The sequence below is a fragment of the Oryctolagus cuniculus genome, chromosome 15, assembly GCF_051225735.1.
Source record: "Oryctolagus cuniculus isolate XC-2025 breed Fujian yellow rabbit chromosome 15, ASM5122573v1, whole genome shotgun sequence".
Lineage (NCBI taxonomy): Eukaryota > Metazoa > Chordata > Mammalia > Lagomorpha > Leporidae > Oryctolagus > Oryctolagus cuniculus.
This window is the reverse complement of record NC_142881.1, coordinates 60,655,010-60,677,781: the sequence shown is the minus strand read 5'-3', so window position 1 is coordinate 60,677,781 and position 22,772 is coordinate 60,655,010. Positions and strand designations below refer to the sequence as shown.

Genomic DNA, 22,772 nt, shown 5'->3' with positions numbered 1-22,772 from the left:
ACCGGGACAGAATCCGGCGCCCCGACCGGGACTAGAACCCGGTGTGCCGGCGCCGCTAGGTGGAGGATTAGCCTATTGAGCCACGGCGCCGGCCCTGGTCCACTGCTCTTCTCCAAGTGCAAGCCCGGATCACTTTAGCCTTGGACACGAACAGCTTCCTAGGTGGCAGCTTTGCCTGTCTTGCCCGGGCCTCCTTTCTGACCCACCCTTTGTATCGCCGCTGTGTCAATCTTTGCGGACACTTGGGGGAATGCTCTTCTGTAGTTCCGAGTGCCTCCAGGAGAAACCTCCAAACAGGACTTCAATCTTTACCAGCATTACTGCCCCCGCCACGCAGCTGCCAGCCAAGCTCAGTTACTGTGCTTTTATCGCACGGCACGTAAACCTGCACTACTTTCTTCCTCTGCCTTTCTCAACCTTACCTTAATCCATCCCTTCTTCTACATTCCTAAAATTTTAGGAAGTCATGACAGTTCCAAGTTCATCTGTAAACTGTGGCACAGCAGGTAACACTGTCACCTGCACTTTCGATCCAGCTCCCTGCTAATGGCCTGGGAAAGCAGTGGAGGATGGCCCAAGTGCCTGGAACCCTGCACCTATGAGGGAGACCCTCATAGAACTAGCTCCAGAGGTTGTAGCCATTTGAGGGGCGAACCAGAGGACGGAAAGCCTCTCCCTCTCTGCCTTTCAAATTTTTAAAAGTCATGACTGGCTGTTTTTATTTTAAACCAACATAATAGAAATTAAAACATTCCCCAAAAAAGTACCTATAGGAAACAATACCCTTATTCAAACAGGGCCATGATATGTAACTGATTCTGAACTTGTAAATATCACGTTTTAATTTTTTTCCACATATCTGCTATGTGAAGACTGAGTTTACAAATTTTTTATATTCTTCACATTAGTTAGAACAGATTAACTCCAAACTTTAACAAGTATTTAAATGTCAATTGAATGTTTAATCTCATTCAGAATACCAAAGCAATCTTCAATCAAAATTCAAAGGTTTAACAGATTTTCAACTAAGAACACATTTTAGCACAAATACCTTATGTTTTTTTTAAAAAAATACTGGAATTGTATGATCTTATGGGCAATTAAATTAACTGTTTAGTAAGCAAAATGAAAACCTAGAAAATGCATCAACTAAATACAGCTACTAAAAGTGATAAGAGAACTATTATCTGTTAAGAAAGATACCACAGAGTAAAAAAAAACTAAAGACCCACGCGCACTGTGACCTGAGCGCGCACAGTCTGGAAAGTCGGTCACATGGGCAGCACGTTTCTGCTGACCCTGACTTTGCCACCTGCCTGCTACTACCTGAATTTTGTTTTTAAGCAGAAAAATCAAAGCTCTGACAACTCCTAGCTCGTGCTGGAGTCCTGCAGCATGCGCAGAGAGGCCCGAGCACCACCTCACCCCACTCTCACCAGTGTGTGCACTCCTTTCACAGGCGCCCACCACTCCGTACAATGCAGCTCGGCCCAGTGAGCGCTTTCTAGCTGTGGTCGAGCTGCCACAGAAGACGACTCCACAGTGGCTGGCACCATACCTGCTGCTTGAAGTACCGTCTGTCTTCCTCATCCACAAGCACAAGATTCAGGAAGTACCTCACGGAAAACTTCTTGTTCACATCTCTCATTGTTGGGGTAGGGTCATATCCTGCTAAAAATAGTCTTATTGGAATGGATTCACCTGAAAGAAAAGCAATTTGTTTAATTCTAAAAGATTACATGTGATCACATAATACCTAGAACTCAGCTTTATAGGGCAGACACTAAGGGGATGCAGGGAATACTGTGGGGAAGGGCCTATGCACTGTACCGTTCAGCAGCATCTCTGGCCTCTACTCAGAGGCAGATGCGTGACAGACAAAAACGTCTCTAGACAATGCCACGTGTCCCCTAGAGGGGCAAAGTTGCCCCTAGACGAGAACCACTACTCTAGAGCCAGAAGGCCTGGATTCAGATCTCGACACTGGCTGTGGGACCGTGGCCAATCACTTAACTATTCTGTTCCAAGTTCTTCATCTGTAAAAGGGGAATCATCAACAATACCAGCTTGAAGGAAAGCTGCAGAGACTGGATGGGTTAAAACTTGTGAAAGCTTATCAAAGTCCCAGCAAGTAAGTGCTGCACAGAAGTAGAATTGTTACTTTCTACTTCCATAAGGTCTACCACAATTTCTAACATTGCTGTGCAGCGTCTATTCCTATGAAAGGTAAGCATTTGCATATTCTCTTCTGAGTATGTGTTAATGAATACTTTTCTCAGGCACATCTACTTGCTGAAAGGTTTAAAACTCACCACTCTACATAAAGATTTGTGGCTGCTGGGTTTTTGTTAAAGCAATGAATACAAAAGGACACCTCCGTGGATCTTGGCCTCCACTTGGCAATGATTAGCCCTATCACCATTAGCGAGGTTTTTACCCTCTCTGCACCTGTTTCATCTGCAGACGAAGGATACACACACCTCACCCACAACTGGCACTCAACCAAGGGCGGCTACTTTTTTAGTAATGACTAACAAGGTCAGAAAATCCAAAGACATGAATTGAAATTGATAAATATGGGCTTCAGTGTCTCGGACAATGAAAATTATCTAGAATTGCTTTTTTCTTGGATGCTATAAATATCTCAAATCCCACAGAAATTAACACTTAGCCACACTGCACCTTGTGGTCAGATAGAGAAAAAAAAGAGTTACAGACATCAAATAGCAGAATATAATCAAAATAACACAAACCCAGAACTAGAGAAAACATGCATAACTGTCTCTTCTAAACTCTAAACAGATGGAAAATTTAAACCTTTTTTCAAACCAAGAAATGCTATTATAGTCGTCTTAGCATCTATACAAAAATGACCTTAAGAACGATCTTTGTAAGAATAGTTTGTTCACAAATGAAACTGCCACAGTCGTGCTGTTTGCACCACACAAAGGAAGTAACTGAAAAGCACCTTACCTTTTACAGGTGCACCATCCATTATTTCATATTTGGCGATTGTTTCTGTTTCTGTTGTGGTGCTGGGTCCTAGGGCAATAAAGTAAATGCGATGAACTTAAATACTTGCAGAATGATTTCTAGCCTTATACCTTACTAATTTCTAGCTACATTCTCTGCAGCTCTGACTTTAAAGTTTATTTGAAAGAGACTGATAGTCCAGCGGCTAGTTTACTCCCCGATGGCAGGCTGAAGAAGCTAGGAGCCAGGACATTCACCTGTCTCTCACATGGACACTTGGGCTGTCCTCTACTGCTTTCCCAGGTACATGAGCAGGGAGCTGGATCAGAAGTAAAGCAGCCAGGACACGAACTGGAGCCCATGTGGAGGCCATGTCGCAGGCAGCAGCTTTACCTACTATGCTGCAACACCAGCCTCTCGAGCTGTTATCTTTTTTTTTTCTTTTTGACAGGCAGAGTGGACAGTGAGAGACAGAGAGAAAGGTCTTCCTTTGCTGTTGGTTCACCCTCCAATGGCCACCGCGGCCTGCGCACCACGCTGATCCGATGGCAGGAGCCAGGTGCTTCTCCTGGTCTCCCGTGGGGTGCAGGGCCCAAGCACTTGGGCCATCCTCCACTGCACTCCCTGGCCACAGCAGAGAGCTGGCCTGGAAGAGGGGCAACCAGGACAGAATCCGGCGCCCCGACTGGGACTAGAACCTGGTGTGCTGGTGCCGCAAGGCGGAGGATTAGCCTAGTGAGCCGCAGCACCGGCTGGTTTTTTTCTTTTAATAAAACTTTCTATAACAAAATAATTGCACTCAGGAAAACAAAACAAATAAACTAAAGTTTGGCTTTAATACTTAAAATCACTTAATGTTCATTTTCCCATCTCTTAGCAAAAATTGAAGAAGCCACTGACATTATGGCATAACCAGTAAAGCTGCTGCCAGGAAATGCAGGCATCCCATAGGGGCACCAGTTCATGCCCTGGCTGTTCCACTTCCCATCCAGCTCCATGCTAATGGCCCAAGTACTTGTATCCCTGTCAAGTACATGGGAGACACTGAAGAAGCTCCTCTCTTTGGCCTGGCCAGCCCCAGCTCTTGTAGCCATTTGAGGAGTGAACCAGCAGATGGAAGATAGAGATCTTCTCTCCCTTTAAATCTCTCCCTCTAAGTCTGATTTTCAAATAAATAAATCCTTCAAAAAAAAAATCACAGACAGAAGCAAGTATCTAGCCTAGTGGTTAGGATAGAAGTGCCTGGGCAAGAATCCCAACTCTGTCTCCTGATTCCAGTTTCCTGCTAATGCAGATCCTGGGGAGTGGTTGTGCTGGCTCGAGTAATTCGGTCCCGGCACCCATTTGAGTTCCAGCTCCAGGTCTGGCTGTTACCAGCATTTGGGTAGTGAACCAACAAATGGGCGCTGTCTCTCAAATACTTAAGTACAACTTTTAAAAAGTCAGAGATGTATATGACTACCAACTTAAACAAAAAACGCAAAATTTTGTTTTTTGACAGGCAGAGTGGACAGTGAGAGAGAGACAGAGAGAAAGGTCTTCCTTTACCATTGGTTCACCCTCCAATGGCCACTGCGGCCAGCGCACCGCGCTGATCTGAGCTGGGAACCAGGTGCTTCCTCCTGGTCTCCCATGCGGGTGCAGGGCCCAAGCACTTGGGCCATCCTCCACTGCACTCCCAGGCCACAGCAGAGAGCTGGACTGGAAGAGGAGCAACCGGGACAGAATCCAGCGCCCCAAGTGGGACTAGAACCCAGGGTGCCAGCGCCACAAGGTAGAGGATTAGCTTATTGAGCCGCGGCGCCGGCCATGATTTGTTTTAAAGAGTGATGGGGAAAGAGTGCAGTAAAAGCAGGAGCTTTTCCATCCACTGGTTCTCTCCTCAAATGCCTACAACAACCAGCCGAGGTGAGGAACCCAGAACTCCAGCCAGGTCTCCCGTGTGAGTGGCAGGAACCCAAGTACTTGAGTCACCATCCAATGCCTTCCCAGGCATATTAGGAACCCAAATAGGAGATGTGGGCATCCCAAGCACTGCCTTAAAGCACTGTGCCAACACCTGCTGATCCCCTCACCCTGGACTTAGAAATTCTTAAAAAGTGCTGTCTGAACTTATTTTCAGTAAAATAAGGGGGGGTAAACCTATATATATATAAAAACAACGAAGAACCAATAAGATAGCAGTCAGGAACAAAGTAAAGCTGGATCCATATTTCACATCTCACATCCACATTCTAAATGAATTAAAATGCTACCAAAAAAAAAAAGCCTTGGGGCTGTGGCGTAGTGGGTAAAGCCGCCGCCTGCAGTGCCAGCATCCCATATGGGCGCCGGTTCAAGACCCAGTTGCTCCACTTCCAATCCACCTCTCTGCTATAGCCTAGGAAAGCAGAAGATGGCCCAAGCACTTGGGCCCCTGCACCACGTGGGAGACCTGGAGGAAGCTCTTGGCTCCTGATCGGCACAGCTCTAGCCATTGTGGCCAATTGCAGAGTGAACCAGCAGATGGAAGACCTCTCTGCCTTTCCTCCTCTCTCCGTGTAATTCTGACTTTCAAAAATAAATACCTCTTTGTCTCTACCTCTCTCTATAACTTTGTCTTTCAAATAAATAAAATCTCAAAAAAAAAACTTAATCCCCAAATCACAATTCATTATTTTAGTAGAATCAAGATCAAAAGAAAGTTAATGTGAAATAAACCTTTAACAATGTAACAAAAACCAGACACCATGAAAGGAAAAACTGGTAACTCTAACATGAACATCAAGAATCATCGGCAAGAAAAAGGGGAAATTTGTTCGTTCAGAAAAGGCTGATTTCCCTAATGCGTAGTTGCTACCAATAGTACATAGCTTACTGAAAAGAAGTACAAATTATTTTAACTTACTAGAAAAGACAGAGCTCCCATCAGCTGGTTCACTCCCCAGAAGCCTGTAAAACCCAGGGTTGGGGGCCGGTATTGGGGCACAGCGAGTTAAGCCACAGCTTGTCATGCCAGCATCCTGTATAAGTGCTGTTTCAAGTCCAGCTGCTCCACTTCCTATCCAGCTCCCTGCGGGCGTGCCTAATAAAACAGTGAAAGATGACCCAGATCCCTGGGCCCCTGCACCCACGTGGGAGACCTGCGCGAAGTTCCAGGCTGCTGGCTTCAGCCTGGCCCAACCCTGGCCATTGCAGCTATTTGGGGAGTGAACCAATGGATGGCAGGTTTGTCTGTCTCTTCCTGTTTGTAACTCTGACTTTCAAAATTAAGATTTATTTGAGAGGCAGAGTTACAGAAGAGGCGGAGAGTTCTTCCATCCTCTGGTTCGCTCCCCAGATGGCTGCAATGGCGGGAACCGAGCCAATCTGAAGCCAGGAATTTCCTCCGCATCTCCCACATGGGTGCAGGGGCCCAAGGACTGGGGCCGCCTTCTACTGCTTTCCCAGGCCACAGCAGTGAGCCAGATCGGAAGTGGAGCAGCTGGGACTTGAACTGGCACCCACATGGGCTGGCACTGCAGGCAGCAGCTTCACCTGCCACGTGACAGTGCTGGCCCCAATAAATCAATCTTAGAAAAAATTTTAAAAAGCCAGGGCTAGGCCTACACCAAAGCTGGGAATGCAGTCCATATCTCCCACGTGGAGAGGCAGGAATCCAATTACCTGAGTTATCACTGCTGCCTCCCAGAGTCTCCCTTTCTGAGAAGCTGGAGCCAGAGTAAGGGACTAAACCCAGGCACTCCAATGGGGGAGGCAGGTGTCCTAATTGCAAAAGGTTTCTATACGTGTAAAAAGATACCCTCCAATTAGAATAAGAGAAATGTAAATTGAGACTACAATGTTATATACTTATTACTGTGTCATTATTCAATGTACACAGGAATCAAAACACCATACAGGGGCCGGTGCTGTGGAGTAGCAGGTAAAAGTACCGCCTGCAGTGCTGGCACCCCATATGGGTGCAGGTTCAAGACCCAGCTGCTCTTCTGATCCAGCTCTCTGCTGGACCCCTGTACCCACGTGGGAGACCCAGAAGAGGCTCCTAGCTTTGGATCAGCCCAGCTCCGGTGACTACTTGGGGAATGAATTAGCAGATACAAGACCTCTCTCTGCCTCTGCCTTTCAAGTAAATAAATCTTAAAAGGGGGGGGGGGGGCAACACTGTAGCACGGTAGCTTAATCCTCCGTCTGTGGCGCCAGCATCCCATATGGATGCTGGTTCTATTCCCAGCAGCTGCTCTTCCAATCCAACTCTCTGCTATGGCCTGGGAAAGCAGTAGAAGATGGCCCAAGTCCTTGGGCCCCTGCACCTGCATGAGAGACCTGGAGGAAGCTCCTTGAGGAAGCTCTGGCCGTTGTGGCCATCTGGGGAGTGAACCAGCAGATGGAAGACCTGTCTCTCCCTCTCAATGTCTGTAACTCTCTCAAATAAATAAAGTCCTTAAAAAAAATACTGTATCTTAAATGCATACAAATATTATATAAAAAAACTACCATATGGATATGTTAATTAGCTTGTTTGTGGTAATCATTTCACAGCACACACATATATCAAAATATCCCAGAGACAGGCATTTAGTTCAGCATTGAAGACATCAGTTAAGATGCCTGTGCCCCACGTAGGAATACTACAGGTTTTTTGTTTTGTTTTTAATTTTTTTTTTTGACAGGCAGAGTGGACAGTGAGAGACAGAGAGAAAGGTCTTCCTTTGCCGTTGGTTCACCCTCCAATGGCCGGCGCGCTGCGGCCGGTGCACCACACTAATCTGATGGCAGGAGCCAGGTACTTCTCCTGGTCTCCCATGTGGGTGCAGGGCCCAAGCAGTTGGGCCATCCTCCACTGCACTCCCTGGCCACAGCAGAGAGCTGGCCTGGAAGGGGGGCAACCAGGACTAGAACCCGGTGTGCCGGCACCGCTAGGCGGAGGATTAGCCTGTTGAGCCACGGCGCCAGCCAGGAGTACTACAGGTTTGATTCCTGATTTCAGCTTCCTGCTAATGCAGGAGGAAGCAGCAATGACGGCTCAAGTAATTGGGCCCGTCACCCATGTGAGAGACCTGGATTGGGTTCCTAGCTACTGGCTTTGATCACCACCACCCCAGGATATTGTGGGCATATGAGGAGTCAACTAGCAGATGGGAACTCTCAAATTTCTTTAAAAAAATTTTAGATCACACTATAAACCTTGAACATCAACAATTTTTACTTGCCAATGGTAGCTCAATGAAATTGAGAAATTTTAAAAATTCCAGGGGCTGGTGCGAGTGAGGCTGCCGCCTGCAATGCCAGCATCCCACATGAGTGCTGATTCAAGTCCCAGCTGTTCTGCTTCCGATCCGGCTCTCTGCTGTGGCCCGAGAAAGCAGTGGAGGATGCCCCAAGTCCTTGGGCCCCTGCACTCACATGGGAGACCCGGAGGAGGCTCCTTGGTTCGAATCAGCCCAGCTCCAGCTGTTGTGGCCAGCTGGGGAGTGAACCAGTGGATAGAGGACCTCTCTCTTCCTCTCCCTCTCCTTCTCTCTCTGTGTGACTCTGATTTTCAAATAAATAAATCTTTAAAAAATTTCCAAAACTTTGGGGCCAGCACTGTGCCACAGCAGGGTAAGTCACTTCCTGCAACACCAGCATCCAATATGGGTGCCAGTTCAAGGTCCTACTGCTCTACTTCCAATCCAGTTCCCTGCTAATGCACCTGGGAAATCAGTAGAGGGATGGCCCAAGTGCTTGGGTCCCTGCACCCACATTGGAGACCTAGAAGAAGCTCCTGGCTTCAGCCTGGCCCAGCCCCAGCTGTTCTGGTCATCTGGGAAGTGAACCAGCAGAGGGAAGTTCTCTCTTCCTGCTCCCCATCCCACCACCACACCTGCCCCATAACTCTGCCTTTCAAATAAATAAAATCTTTAAAAAAAAAAAAAAAAAAAAACTCCAAAATTTCAATAGAACACTTTTGCTCCCTTCCCATGACAGCAGCTAAAAACATCCATAAGACCATGTTGGCAACAATATGAGAGAAAAAAGCCACTGTCCTATATTCATCGCAGATAACACTGCAAAGTGGTATAATCCAATGTGCTTCAAATTGTAAATATGCCTTTTGACCCAGCATTCCACTTTTTTTTTTTTTTTTGGACAGGCAAAGTGGACAGTGAGAGAGACAGAGAAAGGTCTTCCTTTGCCGTTGGTTCACCCTCCAATGGCCGCTGCAGCCGGCGCACCGCGCTGATCCGATGGCAGGAGCCAGGTGCTTCTCCTGGTCTCCCATGGGGTGCAGGGCCCAAGCACTTGGGCCATCCTCCACTGCACTCCCTGGCCACAGCAGAGAGCTGGCCTGGAAGAGGGGCAACCGGGACAGAATCCGGTGCCCCGACCGGGACTAGAACCCGGTGTGCCGGCGCCACAAGGCAGAGGATTAGCCTAGTGAGCCGCGGTGCCAGCTAGCATTCCACTTCTAAGATTTCATCTTGCACATGTCACACATACACATGAAAAAACATTATTAACTGAAGCACTGTTTGTGGTAGCAAAAGACTGGGGGAAAAAAACAAGTCCACTAATGGTGGAATGGTTCAATTCTGGCGTATCAATAGAATACTATACAAAAGATGAAATATACACAATGATATGGAAAGATCTTTAAGAATACCTGTTAGGTGAAAAGCCAAATTACGTATTTTATGTTACCAGTTAAGTAAAAAGGACATATAATATATAGGAACTTGTCTGTATATGTTTAAATATCTAGAAGGATTTTAAAATGTATAAACATATTACCTGTGAGTAGCCTGGATACACAAATAGAACAATTTGTACCATATAGTCTGTTATATTTTTTTGAAAATAATATAAATTTGTTACTATTCAGAAGTTAATTTTTTTAAAAGTTACTTGCTATCAATAATACTAACTGAGCAAAGTGGTATTCAGTGTGGATTTCAAATTTATCTTTAAACAACATTTTAAGGTTTCTAAAGTTTCAACTAAAGATATTTTAAGTACTCTTTTAAACTTACCAATTCCTGTGATCTCTTTTTTAATAAGTTGTAACTCCATATGTTGTATTTTTATTCTTACTAATAAGAAGTAAATTTTTCCAACAATCACATCCTTTAAATGATACCTATTAGGAAAAAAATACATTTCATTTATTAAATGCAAGTTTTAAAAATAAAAACAAGAGGAGGGCAGAGTGAGAAGTATCACTAAGTTCTTAAATCTGTATATATGAAATACATGAAATTTGTAGACCTTAAATAAAATTTAAAAAAGAAAAATCCATATACATTAAAACGGTTAAACATTCATTTTCTCTTATTTAAAAAAAAAAAAAAAAAAAAAAAAAAAACAGAAGAATGAACTAGGTCCTGACAGGCTTTAATAGGTATCTTTAGGATAATAACATTATATTTAAGCATAGCATTCTAAATATTCATATGTTTAATGCCCCCTTTTCCAAAACCATTTTCATCATTGCACTATACAAAGTAAGGAATAAAAACTTTTACTTGACCATCATCAGTGTACCTCTGAGGGAGTAACTAGCCTGATTGTTGTTCCTATGAAGAGGTTAAATTAGTTTCAGAGAACCTAAGCACCTAATAAAATGGAAAATTTAGATTTTTATGCTTGGGGCTGGTGCCGTGGCATAGTTGGTAAAGCTGCTGCCTGCAACACCGGCATCCCATGTGGGCAGCAGTTCAAGTCCCGGCTGCTGCACTTCGGATCCAGCTCTCTGCCACTGCCTGGGAAAACGGCGGAAGATGGTCCAAGTACTTGGGTCTCCATACCCACGTGGGAGACCCAGAAGCAGCTCCTGGCTTCAGCCCGGCCCAGCCCTGGCCATTCCAGCCATTTGGAGTGTGAACCAAGAGATGGAAGATCTCTCTTCTCTCTGAAATTCTGACTTTCAAATAAATAAGTAACTTTGCTTTGACATACTGTATGGGGAGTATGAGAGTTGAATACAAATAAAACAAATCTGGCCAGCACTGTGGCTCAACAGGCTAATCCTCCACCTAGCAGCGCTGGCACACCGGGTTCTAGTCCCGGTCGGGGCACCGGATTCTGTCCCGGTTACCCCTCTTCCAGGCCAGCTCTCTGCTGTGGCCAGAGAGTGCAATGGAGGATGGCCCAAGTGCTTGGGCCCTGCACCCCATGGGAGACCAGGAGAAGCACCTGGCTCCTGCCATCGGATCAGCGTGGTGCGCTGGCCGCAGCACGCTGGCCATGGCGGCCATTGGAGGGTGAAGCAACAGCAAAAGGAAGACCTTTCTGTCTCTCTCTCACTGTCCACTCTGCCTGTCAAAAAAAAAAAAAAAAAGAAGAAGAAGATCTCTCCCTTCCTCTCCCCATTGATTCTTTCAAATAAATAAATAAAACTTAAAAAAAAAAAATCTGACCATGTGTTGGTAACTTTTGGAGCTGAACAAAGGGTACATGAGAACTTATACTGTTCAGTACACTTTTCATATGCTTTGGTATTTCTTTAACTTTTCTATAACAGAGTTTAAAAAAACATTAAGGAATAAACAAAGTGTGAGTCCATTCTGTAAAAATACAACATGGGTTTGTGGTGAATGAAAAGATAATGCATCTTTCCTGGAACCTTTTACAGCCCCTCTTATAAACCTCCCCAACCCTCCAAAGGTATACTAGAGGATATGAAAAAGGAAAAAAATATCTGCTATTGTTACTTCTTTTTACTTTTCTACATCTTCCAAATTTTTTTTTTTTTTTTTTTTTGACAGGTAGAATCACAGACAGTGACAGAGAGAGACAGAAAAATCTGCCTTCTGTCAGTTTACTCCCCAAACGGCCGCAATGGACAGCCGATCCGAAGCCAGGAGCCAGGTGCTTTTCCTGGTCTCCCACGCAGGTGCAGGGCCCAAGCACTTGGGTCATCCTCCACTGCACTCCCAGGCCACAGCAGAGAGCTGGACTGGAAGAGGAGCAATTGGGACTAGAACCCGGCGCCCATATGGGATACCTGCGCCGCAGGCGGAGGATTAGCCTAGTGCGCCACAGCACCAGGCCCCAAATTTTTGATAATGAAAATATATTTCTTACATAGTATTTTTGTGTGCTTTTAATGAGGTGGCCAGGTTGACGAGATTTCAAGCAGTAAGATAAATTTTTACAGATACAATGGGATTGGCTACTTTCTGAGATGGTGAGATTCTCTACAAAAAGCAGCCGAACAGAGACTTATAAGGAATAATATACAAAGGACACCTACCCTGGGATGACCAGACCAAGCTCCTGAAGTTCCTTACTGTTCAGAAATTCTGCTGGCCTTGTTAACATCAGGTTACTGTCTTTCTATTCCTTCTTTGATACATTTACAGAAAGACCTGAAAAGCTTATGTTTAATGTTTCCTTGGCCATTTCTGTGAAAAATACTTACTTTGATTTATTATATTCAAATTCTATATGCAGACAATCTTCAATGCCCACTTCCATCTTAATAGAGTTGTTAACATCAGGATAGGTGGCAAGCTGGTGAACAATAAGATCATACTCTTTTACCAAGTCTGTCAGTCTTCTTACTATTGTCACCTTAAGAAAATACCTATAAAGTTAATGGAGAGGATGAGGTAAATACCTTGATAAAATTTATGTTTTAAATAAACAAGCATTAATTTTAACAGATGGTTTCTCCTTGCTGGAACTCCTCTGGAATCAACTTAATTCATTTACACCTCATGAAAGAGTTATAATTTTTTCAAAATGCCCCCAACATGAAAAAAAAAAGTTCAATTTTAAGAACAGTAAATACTTTCCACATGGGTCTGGAAAACTTGAGGAAATCTTTCCACATCTCTTTTTTTCTTTGTAATCCCTATCTGGGTAAGGCACTGCCATTTGGGATTTGAGTTGTCAAGCTCAGTTCTGTATGTATAATGTCAAGTTCAACAGAGAAAGCAGGATCCTAGACCTGATATCTGATGTGTTCTTTTATCATGGTCTCAGAGGCAACCTTGGCTTCCTGCGTGAAGACTTGGTGGAAAGAAAGGACACTGGATTGGGAATTTAGAAAACTGAGTTCCTAACTGCATTTCTGCCATTAACTATTATGGAATGTTGTACAAATCAGACACGCTTTTGGGGGCTTCAGATCACATATTGACCATTTACTGAATGAGATTCACTAGGAAACTAAACAAAAAAAAAACCACTGGGGGAAAAAAATCCAAAGTATTTAAGGGACAGTTCATACAAGGGAAGTGTATGACCAAGGCTTCTCATTTTGGAGCTGTCTCCATCTGTTATCTCAGAAAGCTCTCAGCACTTCTGTGGAGCGCTAGCCAGACAAAGAGATGTGAGAAAGATTTTTCTAACTCTTATATATTCCAGTCTAGAATTATAATTAGAAGTTCAAATAAGACATCAATAGTAGCTGTTACTTCTTGGTTTTGCTTCTGCTTACAGTTTCCAATATACAATCATACCTCAAGCGAACATTGGCACCGATGTAAGATTCATATGGCTTTTCAACTTGCATAAATTCAAAATCATAACTTCTGCTCTGAGTCAGTTCTCCGGGTAAGGCCAGTTCTTTCACTAGGTTTACAAATTCATGAGTATTACTCTTGTCATTGAAAAGTTCTAAGAAATTAAAAGAAACAATTATATTTTATATTCATTTCAATAAGCCCAAACTTCTACCTCCAAAATAAGTATTTCTGACTAAAGGAACTAGTTGGATTTGTCTCTATTTTAATAACCTAGAGCTATGGTTTGATTTTATTAACCTCATTATTATGCACTTAGGCATAAATACATCAGAGCCCAGTGAAAATTTCTATTAGAAATGAGTTCACTGCTTTGATATAGGTAAGACTTTCCTAATATGAAGCTGTCTGACACACTACCAGCAATTATTTGAATTTCTTCCATTCAAGGTAAAAATTGTTCTGTTGTTTTAGCCAGGCAAATATATTACCTCGATAAAACTAAAATACACAAAAGACTAAAACCAACTATCTGTTATTTACTATAAACTGTCCCTCAACTACTATCTCCTATGTCCTGAATAGATATGTAAACAAATATCTACCCATTCCAATTTCGATACTTTAAAAATGCACAGTAAAATTTAGAGTGCTAGATTTAAACCCTAGTTATGTAAATAGTACTATAAAGATACACTTCTCTTCTGAAACTGCAGTACCAAAAGACATATGAAGTTTTCTGATAGATCAAGAATGTCTCTGAAATACATGTATGGAAGAAATATGCACACGTTGATCTAATAAGTCAGGAGGAAATTACACTCTTCCTCTTTGGATGTAATTTTCTGCTGACAGGTTACCCTGGCTATAGGCATACACTAGGACAAGAAGACAAAAGGCATGGATAATTAGAAAATGAAAGATGAAGGTGAGGCTGGTAATTGTTGAATAAGGCTGATGAAAAATGTAGGTAGATGGAAATTTCAGCAAATCAGCTAAATTACTTGAATTATTTTTCAAGGCTGGTAGTTTACATAACTCCTTTCACTTTTAGTAATGAAGTCCAATAAACGCAGAATGAGTCAAATATCTCACAGAATTAAAAAACATGATCTAATATTTTTATAAAATAAATCCTTATATTATACAAAATTATTTCCTTCCTTCCTTTCACAAAGCCAAGATCTGATTCAATTATTTAATTGCCAAATCCAACCTTCTTCAACTCAGTTATCAAAGAAAAAAATACTATTTTAAAACTCACCAATTTGACCTACAAATTCAATTCTAATTCCTTGGTGCTCTAGCCTCTTTCCAGGTTGCTTAAAGGCTAGGTTTACCTGCCAAAACATGAAATTATAAGAGATGTTAACAGTCCTTTTTTGTGGGCCTATCAGATCCTTCCAGATGAATGCAACATATATGTATTTCAGGTTTTCATTTATAAAGTATGAGACACCACCACATACCTAGTTCAGGATGACCTTATAGGACCAGAAAAGGTGTAGTTTATTCATACACAATCACTAGTGAAGCTATTACTCACACAGATCCTTAAAGCATGTGCATTATTGTAAAGGAACTCTAGGCTGTAGCTCAAGAACTACATAAAGACTCAAAGGAAAAACTTAACTATTCATGTGTTTTCCCATCAAATAATTAACCAGTTCTATGACTAATAACAGCATTTTAATGAGACATAATAACTAACTCCAAGAATTGACCTAAAACAATCACTTTTAGTTTTTAGCAACCAAGATTATATTGTTTTAATCCATAGCCTTAAAAGGAATGCTTATTGCCCTGAATCTTACTTATCCTAAAAACAAAATGTCTAAAGATGTAAATTTTGAGTTTATTTATCTTACATACTTTATACAATCTAAAAATCTCTAGATTCACAACATATCAGCTAAATGGAAACCTTAAATTTTAAATTTAATTAGAAAAAAATACCTGCAGTGTACATATACATTAGAAATAAAATTTTAGAGGCTGGCACCATGGCATAGTGGATAAAGCTGCCTGAAACACTGGCATCTCATATGGGCTCCAGTTCGAGTCCCAGCTGTTCCACTTCCGATCCAGCTCTCTGCTATGGCCACCTGGGAAAGCAGCAGAAGATGGCCCAAGTGCTTGGGCCCCTGTACCCACGTGGGAGACCTGGAAGAAGCTCCTAGCTCCTGACTTTAGAACCACCCACCTCCAACCATCGCGGACATTTGGGGAGGAAACCACTGGCTGGAAGATTTCTCTCTCTTTCCCTCTCTGTAACTCTTCAAATAAACAAATCTTAGGAAAAAAAAAAAAAACAGAAAAGAAGAAAATTCCAAACATTATTTAAGGACCAGCTGGTCCCTTCAGGGTTCTTTTTTGTTTAAAAAAAAAAAAAAAAAGGCATACTTTCAGGTTTAATCTTTACTACCACAAATATTAATAATGTGACTCTCGTAAGCTTTTCTTCCAAACACTGCTTCTCAAGAGAGATCATCAAGGACCACGAAAAACACGGGCATAATTACTATTTGAAAACTATACAAATTAAAATATTTACTCTTTCATATATAGTTTTCTTATCTTGTGAACATTAATTAGTTACTTGCCTTCAAAATTAATATCTCAAAAAAATAGTAAATAAATTGTGGTAATAATGATGGAATATAAAAGGTTAAAATAATAGTGTCAAAGAACTTTTAATGATACAGGAAGATGTACATGATATGTTACATGAAGGAAGCATGGTCAAACTGTATATAAGTATAATGCCAATTATATTTTTGTAAACTACAGAAATAAAATACTCTTAAGAGCAATTTCTTATGGAATGAATGACTATGGATAACTTTCTTTTCTTCTTGGTAGTTTTCAAGTATTTTTTTTTAAACAAAGAACAAATAATGTCAAAGTCAAAAATTTTAAGAAAAGTAGTACTTACACTTCATATACATTTAAAATTTTATGTCTGAATCACAAATAATAAAACAAGTATTAACTCCCAGATGCTTCATAAACGAGGCAGTAATTAGGAATATTCTCTAATTTATACCAATAAAGTACAGAGGAAAAAAAGGTCTATTTGACAGCACCTTCTGAGAATGTCTGTTTGAACATGGCTGTATCTGATATTTAAAATTTTTTCAGTTCTTCAAAAATATCATAAATCTACAATATAAAGGTAGAAATGCAAAATTGTTCAGTTTTCCCACTAAACTTCCTGAGTCTTGAAATTTTCCTTCATTTTCCATTGATGTCAAAACACAGTTCCTTTTAAGCCCAATGCAGGCTAATTTGCAATCTGAAGGGCCCCAAGAATTAGAAGACAGAATTAAGCAATTTGGCTTAAAAGTTATCCTGCAAGGATACACAGAAAAATAAATAAAACTATGATGGTAAACGAGGTCAAAGAATTTAAAATACCGGGGCTGGCACCGTGGCTCACTTGGTTAATCCTCCGCCTGTGGCGCCGGCATCCCATATGGGCACTGGGTTCTAGTCCCAGTTGCTCCTCTTCCAGTCCAGCTCTCTGCTGTGGGCTGGGAAGGTAGTGGAGGATGGCCCAAGTGCTTGGGCCCCTGCACCTACGTGGGAGACCAAGAGGAAGCACCTGGCTCCTGGCTTCAGATTGGCGCAGCACCGGCCATAGCAGCCATTTGGGGGGTGAACCAACGGAAGGAAGACCTTTCTCTCTGTCTCTCTCTCTCTCTCACTGTCTAACTCTGCCTGTCAAATAAAAAAAAAGAATTTAAAATACCAACTCAGTTATACTTTTTATTAAGGTATCATTTCAAACTTACAGAAACACTCCAAGAACACACAAGGAAATCCCACATAACTTTTATCCAGATCCATCATATGTCTGTGTGTCGTCCTGTCTGCTCTATCATTTCTACATATAAAAAAGCATACATCCATACAGTTTTTTTCCCACAGCCAAGAATAAGTTGGGGATATCATTCACCATTACCTCTAAACACCTCAAGTGTATTTCTGAAGAAAATAGACATTCTCTTACATAACCACAGAATTACCAAAATCAGGAAAGTTAACATTCCTCAGCTTATATTCAAATTTTGTCAATTGTCTCAAAAATGTAGTCTTTTTCTTGTCCAGGATTCAGTACAGGCTCACATATTACATTCAGTTGTGATGTCTCTTTAGTCTCCTTCTAGAACATTTCTCAATCACCGTCTTTCTTAACTTTGACCCTTTTTGAGAACACAAGTCGGTTACTCTGTAGATGTTACTTAATCTGGATTTGCCCAATGTGTCACTACAGTTAGATTCTGTTTCTGCATTTCTGGCAAGAACACCAAGAAATGAAGTTGCATCCTTCCATGTGTGTCAAGAAGCAGACGCTGCCAGCGTGTCCTAGTATGAGTGATGTTAACCCTGACCAGTTGGCTAAGATGACTCATCAGGCTTCTCCAATTCAAAGTAATATTTTCTCCTTTGTTATTAATAAGTAAATACATTTGAGACTATGTATATATGTTCAAAAGGCCATGAAAACTGAATGTAGGGAAATAAAATCTTCATATAAAACACATTCACTGCTCTAAGAAATCAGTCTCAAAGCTCATGCTTCAGCATATACAATATTCTTTATATGTCTTGAATGATGCCATCTTCAGGACTTACTCAAGGAATAAAATTCTACATTATCAATGAGCTATACACCATTTATAGAAAGTAAAGTTCCACATATCTGTACATTATTTTTGCTGGATGTCGGGGTTATCCAAGATTAGCTTCCAAGTGCTGCCAGAAGAACACAGTCCACATCCATGTTTGTTTTGTTTCAGATTTATTTCATGTACTTGAAAGGCAGAGTTACAGAAATACAGGGAGAGAAAGAGATCTTCTATCCATTAGTTCACTCCCCAAATGGCCATGATGATTGGAACTGGTTCAGATTGAAGCCTGGAGTCAGTAACTCCATCCCAATCTCCCACAAGGGTCACAGAGGCCCAAGTTCTTGGGCCATCTTCTGCCGCTTTCCCAGGTGCATTAGCAGAGAGATCGGGCACGGAGTAGCTGAGACATGAACTGGTGCTCTGATATAGGATATGGCATTGCAGGCAGCAGCTTAATCGACACCACAGTGCTGGTCCCATATTCATATTGTTGATCAAAGACTTTGCAAAAATACTCCTGGCTTAAAGAACTAAAATATAAACTCCTGTCATCTTAAGCTAAACATACGCTTTTGCTCCCTTCTCCAACAGAGAATTAATAGACTCTGCTGGATAGGTGGCTTTGTGCTAGGACCAAGGCTTCAAGACATAATACTTACCACAGGCCAATCTAGTCCTTTTCTGATGAAAAAGAAATCAATAAAAATGCCTTCTAAGGAGAGAACAATACATACTGCTATGTAGAAATATCACTTTGAAACAACTAACCCAAGTATCTTATTACTCTCTGCCTTACAGAGATCCTCTAAGCCCCTTATTCTGTCTGCTATGACAGTAGCTAATACATATTTATAGAATGAATAATTTTCTCAGCAACACATTAACACTTTGACAAGCACTGTTTGCTCATGAAAAAGCAATGCGGGAAGAAAAACAACTCCTTCATAAACCTGTCATCTGGAAACTGCATAAATAAAAGCAAGGCGTTGTCCTCAGTTCCAAGCATGTTATTTTCTGCACTTCATCATGAATTTGGATGGAAAGCCAAGACCCGAACTTAAACTACATTGCAGACAAATAAGAATTTCAACATTATTTTATTTTCTGCCTTTAAACTAATGTCCTAGTTAAGTAACTGGGAACAGGGGCCAGCACTGTGGCATGGCAGGTAAAGCGACCTCCTGTAGTATCCATATGGACACTGGTTCAAGTCCCAGCTACTCTACTTCCGATCCAGCTCTCTGCTATGGACTGGGAAAGTAGAGGTAGATGGCCCAAGTCCTTGGGTCCCTGCACCTGCGTGGGAGACCAGGAAGAAGTTCCTGGCTCCTAGCTCCAGATCAGCTCAGCCCCAGTCATTGCGGCCCTCTGGGGAGTGAACAAGTGAATGGAAGACCTCTCTTCCTCTCTCTGCCTCTGCCTCTCTCTAACTCTGCCTCTCAAATGCATAAGTCAATCTTAAAAAAAAAAAAAAAGAAAATAAGTTATTGGAACACAGAATACCCATCCTAAAAAAAGCAGATAAATCATTAGCTAAAATTTTCACAATTCCCAGAAAAACAACTGTACCTCAACATTTGATTAAACACAGTCAGCAAGACTCTCAAAATTACTCAGAAAGAATAGGGATGTTAGCTGAGTTTTTTGTTTTTTGTTGTTGTTGTTGTTTTTTGACAGGCAGAGTTAGACAGTGAGACAGAAAGAGACAGAGAGAAAGGTCTTCCTTCCGTTGGTTCACCCCACAAATGGCTGCTACGGCCGGCGTGCTGCGCCAATCTGAAGCCAGGAGCCAGGTGCCTCCTCCTGGTCTCCCATGCGGGTGCAGGAACCAAGCTCTTGAGCCATCCTCCATTGCCTTCCCGGGCAACAGCAGAGAGCTGGACTGGAAGAGGAGCAACCGGGACAGAATCCAGCGCCCCAACTGGGACTAGAACCTGGGGTGCCGGCGCCGCAGGCGGAGCATTAGCCTAATGAGCCACGGCGCCGGCCTTAGCTGAGTTCTTAAATGGGGGAACCAAGACTGAATATATTCTTAAGGCATAAAAAAATTTAACCTAGAGTCCAACTAAACTAAATGTAAGGGATACTTGTCTCTTGATATGAATGAAAGCAGCAATACTACGGATTAAAAAGAACCTAAGTAGGTTTAACAACTTCCTGTTTTGTGATAATCTAAATATTTGCAGTTCTCTTCAGGAGTGCTTCAAAAAGCACTCAAAAAAAAAAAAAAAACTTAAGCAGCAATGAGTTTTAACTCTTCTGAAAGTATACGCCACACAGTGCCAAGAAAATTCAGTGAGCAAGGACTATTTTTTCTACAGATAGCACTGGGATAACTAGATTATGAAAAAAAGAATGACGCTGAACCCCTACTTCACACCATATATAATATTAGTTCAAAATGGATTAAAGGCCCAAATATAAGGGTTACAATTACAAAATTCTTGTAAAAATACATAGGTAAGACTCTTTTACTTTTTTTTTTTTTTTTTTTTTTTTGACAGGCAGAGTGGACAGTGAGAGAGAGAGACAGAGAGAAAGGTCTTCCTTTGCCGTTGGTTCACCCTCCAATGGCCACCGCGGTTGGCGCACCGCGCTGATCCGATGGCAGGAGCCAAGTACTTCTCCTGGTCTCCCATGAGGTGCAGGGCCCAAGCACTTGGGCCATCCTCCACTACACGCCCGGGCCATAGCAGAGAGCTGGCCTGGAAGAGGGGCAACCAGGACAGAACCCGGCACCCCGACAGGGACTAGAACCTGGTGTGCCGGCGCCGCTAGGCGGAGGATTAGCCTGTTGAGCCACGGCGCCGGCCTAGGTGAGACTCTTAATGACTTTGGATTAAGCACTGGTTTCTTCCAGCTGATGCCAAAAGCAGGAGCAATAAAGTAAAAAGTTAGGTAAACTTGATTTCATCAAAATTTAAGACTCTTGTGCTACAAAAGACTATTAAAAAAAGTGAAGGGTTTGGTTCATGGAACAGCAGATTAAGTCACCCTTGCACTGCTGATGTCCCATACTGGAGCACTGGTTCTATTCCTGGCTACTTCACTTCTACTACAGCTCCCTGCTAATGTGCCAGCAGAAAAGGCCCAAGTACTTGGGCTCCTGTCACCCATATGGGAGACCAAGATGGAGTTCCTGGATCCTGGCTTCAGTATGGCGCACAAACCTTGCTTGCTGTTGAAGCCCTTTGGGGAGTGAACCAGCAAATGGAAGCTCACTCGTTCGCTCTCATTCTCTGTCTCTGCCTTAAAAAAATAATAATAATTTATTTATTTGAGAGGCAAAGTTACAGAGAGGCAGAGGCAGAGACAGAGACAAAGGTCTTCCACCCACTGGTTCACTCCCCAAATGGCTGCCAACAGCTAGACCTGGGTTGATCTGAAGCCAAGAGCTTCTTCTGAATCTCCCATGCCAGTGCAGGAGCCCAAGCACTTGGGCCACCTTCTATAGCTTTCCCAGGCCATAGCAAAGAGCTGGATGGGAAGAGGAACAGCCAAGACTTGAACTGGCGCCCATATGGGATGCCAACACCACAGGTGGAAGCTTAGCCCACTACACCACAGTGTGGACCCCAATCAATCTTTTTCTAAAAAAGTTAAAAGAAAACTCAGACTGTGAAAAAATATTTGCAGGGCTGGCGCTGTTGCACAGCAGGTTAAAGCCCCAGCCTGCAGTGCAGGCATCCCATATGGACACCGGTTTGTGTCCCGGCTGCTCCTCTTCCAATCCAGCTCTCTGCTATGGCCTGGGAAAGCAGTAGAAGATGGCTCAACTCCTTGGGCCCCTGCACCCACATGGGAGACCTGGAGGAAGCTCCTGGCTTCAGATCAACTCAGCTCTGGCCATTGTGGTCATTTGGGGAGTGAACCAGCAGAATGGAAGATAGATATTTCTCTCTGGCTCTCTCTCTGTAACTCTTTCAAATAAAATATTTCTTTAAAAAAATTTTTGCAAAACATACTTTCTTATAAGCATCTTGCAACAAAAACACATAAAGGATTTTTACAACTCAACCATAAAAAGACAACCCAGGGTCAGCGCTGAGGCATAGCAGCTAAAGCTGCTGCTTGCAGTGCCAGCATACCATATGGGCACTGGTTCAAGCGGCTACTCCACTTCTGATCCAGTTCCCTGCTAATGCGCGTGGGAAAGCAGTGGAAGATGGCCCAACTGCTTGGGCCCCTACAGCCACGTGGGAGACCCAGAAGAAGCTCCTGGCTCCTGACTTCAGACCAGCCCAGCTCCGACTTTTGCAGCCATTTGAGGAGTAAACCAACAGATGGAAAATTTCCATCTTTCCCTCTCTAACTCTGCCTTTCAAATAAACAAATAATTTCTAAAAAAGACTACCCAATTTAAAATGGTTAAAGGATTTAAATAGAATTTTGTCCAAGATGTACTGATGACAATACATACAAGATGCTCAACATTATTAGTCAATAAGGACAAGTAAATAAGACCATGAGATACAACATCACACCCACTAAGACAGCCATATAAAAAATACATAAGTGCTAATAAGAACATGGAAAAACTTGGGGCTGACATTGAGGCACAGTGGGTAATGCTGTTGCCTGTGATGCTGGCATCCCATATGGGCATCAGTTCATGTCCAACTGCTCCACTTCTGATCCAGCTCACTGCTAATGGCCTGGAAAAAGCAGCAGCAGATGGTCCAAGTATTTGGGTCCCTGTCTCAACAAGGGAGACCTGGATGAGGGTCTTGGCTCC

The 22,772-nt window shown here is 42.5% G+C and overlaps 1 protein-coding gene and 2 long non-coding RNA genes across 5 annotated transcripts in view; 2 read left to right on the top strand and 1 right to left on the bottom strand.

The window, feature by feature from the left end:
* Nucleotides 1-5,240, top strand: part of LOC127484130 (uncharacterized) — a 49,934-nt gene extending 44,694 nt beyond the window's left edge. The window contains exon 3 of one of the 2 annotated variants that reach the window (XR_007910892.3): nt 1,460-5,240. This is a non-coding gene — a long non-coding RNA (uncharacterized LOC127484130). The remainder of the gene's footprint in view (nt 1-1,459) is intronic. The other variant, XR_016222239.1, reaches the window with a different exon arrangement.
* The window catches only part of VPS26A (VPS26 retromer complex component A), a 43,891-nt gene that overhangs the window by 2,351 nt on the left and 18,768 nt on the right, over nt 1-22,772 (bottom strand). The window contains exons 3-8 of one of the 2 annotated variants that reach the window (XM_051823253.3): nt 14,668-14,743; nt 13,401-13,557; nt 12,356-12,520; nt 9,966-10,072; nt 2,974-3,042; nt 1,559-1,701 (exon numbers count right to left, since the gene is read on the bottom strand). In XM_051823253.3, the coding sequence (XP_051679213.1) occupies nt 1,559-1,701; nt 2,974-3,042; nt 9,966-10,072; nt 12,356-12,520; nt 13,401-13,557; nt 14,668-14,743 (717 nt within the window). The remainder of the gene's footprint in view (nt 1-1,558; nt 1,702-2,973; nt 3,043-9,965; nt 10,073-12,355; nt 12,521-13,400; nt 13,558-14,667; nt 14,744-22,772) is intronic. The other variant, XM_070057780.2, reaches the window with a different exon arrangement.
* On the top strand, nt 6,836-7,406 carry LOC149122010 (uncharacterized). The gene is made up of 2 exons (XR_016222241.1): nt 6,836-7,081; nt 7,156-7,406. It is a non-coding gene; the product is annotated as an uncharacterized LOC149122010 (long non-coding RNA).